The sequence below is a fragment of the Zea mays genome, chromosome 7 (assembly GCF_902167145.1).
Source record: "Zea mays cultivar B73 chromosome 7, Zm-B73-REFERENCE-NAM-5.0, whole genome shotgun sequence".
NCBI lineage: Eukaryota > Viridiplantae > Streptophyta > Magnoliopsida > Poales > Poaceae > Zea > Zea mays.
In genome coordinates this window covers 153,282,775-153,287,110 of record NC_050102.1, presented here as the reverse complement: position 1 = coordinate 153,287,110, position 4,336 = coordinate 153,282,775, and the positions used below count along the sequence as shown (strand labels likewise).

The 4,336-nt window shown below is 50.4% G+C and overlaps 1 protein-coding gene across 1 annotated transcript; it reads left to right on the top strand.

Annotated features, from left to right (window-relative positions):
• The first annotated feature begins 1,409 nt into the window (after positions 1 to 1,409).
• On the top strand, positions 1,410 to 3,224 carry LOC542658 (HMG-like nucleosome/chromatin assembly factor D). The gene is made up of 8 exons (NM_001112179.2): positions 1,410 to 1,471; positions 1,565 to 1,610; positions 1,696 to 1,773; positions 1,854 to 1,911; positions 2,014 to 2,058; positions 2,558 to 2,638; positions 2,728 to 2,796; positions 2,912 to 3,224. Exons 2-8 carry the CDS (start codon positions 1,573 to 1,575, stop codon positions 2,921 to 2,923), a joined length of 381 nt encoding a protein of 126 aa, NP_001105649.2. The 5' UTR covers positions 1,410 to 1,471; positions 1,565 to 1,572; the 3' UTR covers positions 2,924 to 3,224.
• The last annotated feature ends 1,112 nt before the right edge of the window (positions 3,225 to 4,336 follow it).

The window sequence follows — 4,336 nt, the reverse complement described above, 5'->3', positions numbered from 1 at the left end:
AATAGTTCAGTTAACATTAACTGTGCTGATGTTGATTTACAAATGCGTAATTCTAAATTAGATTTAAATAAAATGTCGGTCTATTAACCTCTGATCAAACAAACGTTTAAATAAATTAAATAAAATATGCAACATTAGGGAAAAATGCTTCTAACGTGAAGATAATTTTAATACGAATCTAACGTAACTTAAATGGATCGAACCGGATTTAAAACGCAAAAATTATCACTGATTTGTGTACTGTTTTAAAATCTGATAGGGGTGTTTTCACAAATTTTCGTTTCTTCATCTCACGTTCTTCTCCCACACAACATCTGTCATTGTGAAGGAGTAGGGCGCGAACTCGCGCGAGGTTGGGGCAAGGCAGGGGTCAGACGCGCGGCCGCGGCGGGCGAGCCGCCGCGCCGGCCAACCGCCGCGCCACGGGAGGAGCGCGGGGATGAGGGGCTGCACGGGCGAGGGCGCCGTCGGGGCTGGCCGACGCCGGGCTTGGTCGTGACCTGGCCGGCCGAGCCGTGGGACTCGCGCGCGCATGGGGGCAGGGCGGCTAGCCGCGCGCAGGGACCTGGCCGACCTGAACACATACGGATAACTAGTACCTTCAAGTATAGATGGCCAATAAGCACGAGGCCCGTGAGCCCGGCACGAAGCCCGCTTTTTGGGCCCGGTCCGAGCCCGACACGGTACGAATAAGCGGGCGGGCTTGGACAGGAAACTAGGCACGACAGGCTAGCCCGGCACAATCCGTTTACCTCTAAGCCCGTTAAGCCCGTTTTTTAACACTACAACGTGCTTACCGGCCCGTTTAACCCGCTTTTCGACACGTTTTTTCGTGCTAAACGGGCCGGCCCGGCCCGTTTAGACCCGCTGCGGGCCAGGCTTGAACAGAAAATTGAGCCCGCGGACTCAACAGGCCCGACTCGGTTTTCGGCCGGGCTTCACCGGGCCGGGCCGGGCGACCCGTTTGGCCGTCTCTACCTTCAAGCAATAAAGGCCTGCCCCCCACCACGGATGACACGTAGGCTCGAAAACTTCGATCGGTTTCGCTATAGCGCGAAATGGCCGACTGACCCTAGAAGAAGCACAGGGCGGGCGAAAGAAAGCACACCGTGAAAACTCCCGCCTCCAACCGAAAATAACCGAACGCCACCCGCAAAGCTACTGACAGGATGGACCCATGACTCCCAATTCATCCAAGCCATCGAAGCAGCCCCCCGCAGGCTAGCAGGAGATCACGTAGTCCTAGCGGAGGGCAGTAGCAAGCGGCGCGCCGCGCGGCCAATGGGAGGCGAGTGGCCGGATCGGTGACGTGCCTAAAAAATTTCAGATCCCGCGCAAATGCCCACCGCCCCTTACTTTAAAAGCCGCCCCCTTGTGGCCTCCTTTCCCCTCCACTCGCATCAGAGCGGCGCCGGCCTACAACCGTTTTCGTGCTCACACACCCAAACCTTAGTCGCGATCAGGCCCCAAGGTACTTGAATTCGGAATTCTACATCAAATAGTTATGAATTAGATGATGCGTTATGGGTTGCATCTGATTGTTTTGTTGGATTTGGTTCGTTAGGACTCGAGATGAAGTCGAGGGCACGGTCCACCGCCGGCGACTCCAGGTATGATTCGATTTGGCCACCGCTATCAACCATTCTCGTTTTTTTGTTTGTGGTTTTAAACTGGATTTGTTTGTTTTTTTTGAAGGCTCTCGGTGAGGAAGACCAAGGCAGAGAAGGACCCAAACAAGCCCAAGAGGCCTCCGAGCGCGTTCTTCGTCTTCATGTGAGTTTTATTGGATCATGCGGCCTTTTGTTCTCCCGCCGTTTGGATTTTGTTATGATCGGTTGGGTCTGATTTTTCAGGGAGGAGTTCAGGAAGGACTACAAGGAGAAGCACCCCAATGTGAAGCAAGTCTCCGTGGTAAGCTGTTTCATCCATGATTTCGTCATTCGATTCGAATATTCGTGGCGGCCTGTTATGATATTTGCGTTTCTGATTTTGTGTTGTGTTTGTGAATGACAGATTGGCAAGGCTGGTGGTGACAAGTGGAAGTCCCTGTCTGATGCCGTGAGTTTGTTTGTTCCCCAGTCCCATTTTAACCGTTTGAGTCCGCAGTTGGTTGCGGTGTGCGTTGTTCTTACGATAAGCGTGTTGCTCTAGATGTATCCGCGCTCGTCCCCTGTGTGTTTGTATGTATATCAGTAATTATATTATATATCATGTTTACCCGATCCATCGTTAGATCTGCTAAAATTCCATATGTTAAATTCGAAATGGGTTGGTATTACTCGTGATTTGAATTTAAATTTCACCGCGCCTCATGTTTTCGAATTGTAATAACTGATGTCTAAGGTATTAGACGCTTGCTTAGACTTAATATATGCGGAATTGCTGCTGCCTAGTGCTGTTCCCATTTGATAGTGTTTGTTTGTTTCACTGTATTGTTGGTGAACTTGCATATTCACTTGCTTTTAACGCTCTGATGTTTGTTTGTGTGCATTTATGATTGAAACTAGTAATGTGATGGAACATCACCGTTTGACGTAGTGCGACTCTTCAAATGCAGGAGAAGGCTCCCTACGTGTCTAAGGCAGAGAAGCTCAAGGCTGAGTACACCAAGAAGATCGACGCTTACAACAACAAGCAGGTACAGTATGTTACACTCAACTCTCGTTGTCCGGCGTTGCTTCGAAATTCCTCTTTGCGGTGCGTGACATGTGTCATCTCTCGTTGCAGTCTGGAGACCCCACGGCGTCTGGTGATTCCGACAAGTCCAAGTCCGAGGTGAACGACGAGGACGAGGAGGTGAACAAACCCTCTTGAGTCCTTGCTCTTATTTGTGCTTTCACCTGGTTTAGTAGTTTTGCTTTGTGGATCCAACAACCTCATTGGACTCGTTCATTTGAAATTGGTTTTGCAGGGTGACGAGTGATGTATGACGGATGAAACTCTGTCCAAGTGTTTGCAGTCAGGGAAAAAAATCTTCGTCGTTGTCGGCCTAACCGGGCTTTCTCGAAGGACTTTCTAGATGCAGTAGATTAGTGCCGTCTTCTCTGAGTAGTTTCCTTGCAAGTGTCGTCCCGTCCCTGGAGTGAGGCAGTTTAGTTTGTAGTTTCTTCGCTTCATCGGCACTCGACCGTTGTTGGATTGGGATGTTTAGCCTGCAGTCTGTACTTACCCCAAGCATCTATGATGCCTGTTTTAAATCTCAGATCACAATAGACGTTTGTTTTAAATCTCAGAACACTATGATGGCATGAATGCCGTCTGGTGTATCCGTGGAACGTAGCGTGATTGCGTGGCGCCAAACGATCTCTTGTGATTTGACGGAGTCGTCACGTGCAGTGTTGGCAACTGGCAAATCGTTAGAATCTTTTCGCGTCGTGAATCGCTGGTCGCAGATCGTACGCTCAAGTCTCAACGGCTACACGGCTTTACATGTTGTGATTCGTGAGAAAGGCCGATTGTCGCTGAAAGGAATGTCGCCATCTGCACGTTTCGTGGTATCGTACGTCCTCCGAGCATATGAACCAAAAACGGGCTACACAATGCAGTAAAAACGGTTGAATCGAGAGGTCAATTGATACGGGGCGGTCGGTGTTTCCCCAAGTGGCACGTCGTCGCCGCCGCATCCCGCACCGGAGAGCCGTCCACGGTTGCGCCGGTGGCCGAGGGTGCCTCGTTGTACTTGGTTGCCATACCTTAGAACACCTACGACGAAGGTAAGGCTCGACGCCAAGGCTGAATTTTAGCCCAGACCGATTAATCTGTTCTCGAGGTCCTATAATTTAAACAAAAGATGATCCAACTGTTATCACAAATCCATTAACAACATTTAACGGTTCAAATACATTATATGACACGGTTTCATGATTTAAATATATTATACGTCTCATTTTTATAATTCACAAACAATATTGAAAAAACAATACAACCTCCGCCTCTAATATATACATAGTTGATAGACATATACATATCCTGCTATATCTATATACTACTCCTTAAGAATCTAATGAGGGCGTCCACAGGGCTTCACCGCCCTTGCCCGCGATGCCAAACCGCCTCTGCTCCTCGTTGCGCGTTGCCCTCGTCGCGTGTTTCCACGTGATCCCCACCCACAAACTCTCGTGCGATACCCGCGCGCGTGCTCCGCCGGTAGCACCGCCCCCTGCCTTCTCGCCTACCTCCCCACCCTCATGCTATCGCTCCTCCCCGCTGTCGCCTCCGTCTACACCAAGCGCAACGCTTTCACCTTCCCACGCGTCCTCTCCGTCGTGCCCCATGTTTGGCGGAGGCTCGCCGCCAAGTTCCTAGCCGCCTTCGCGCTCGTCTTCGCCTACCACGC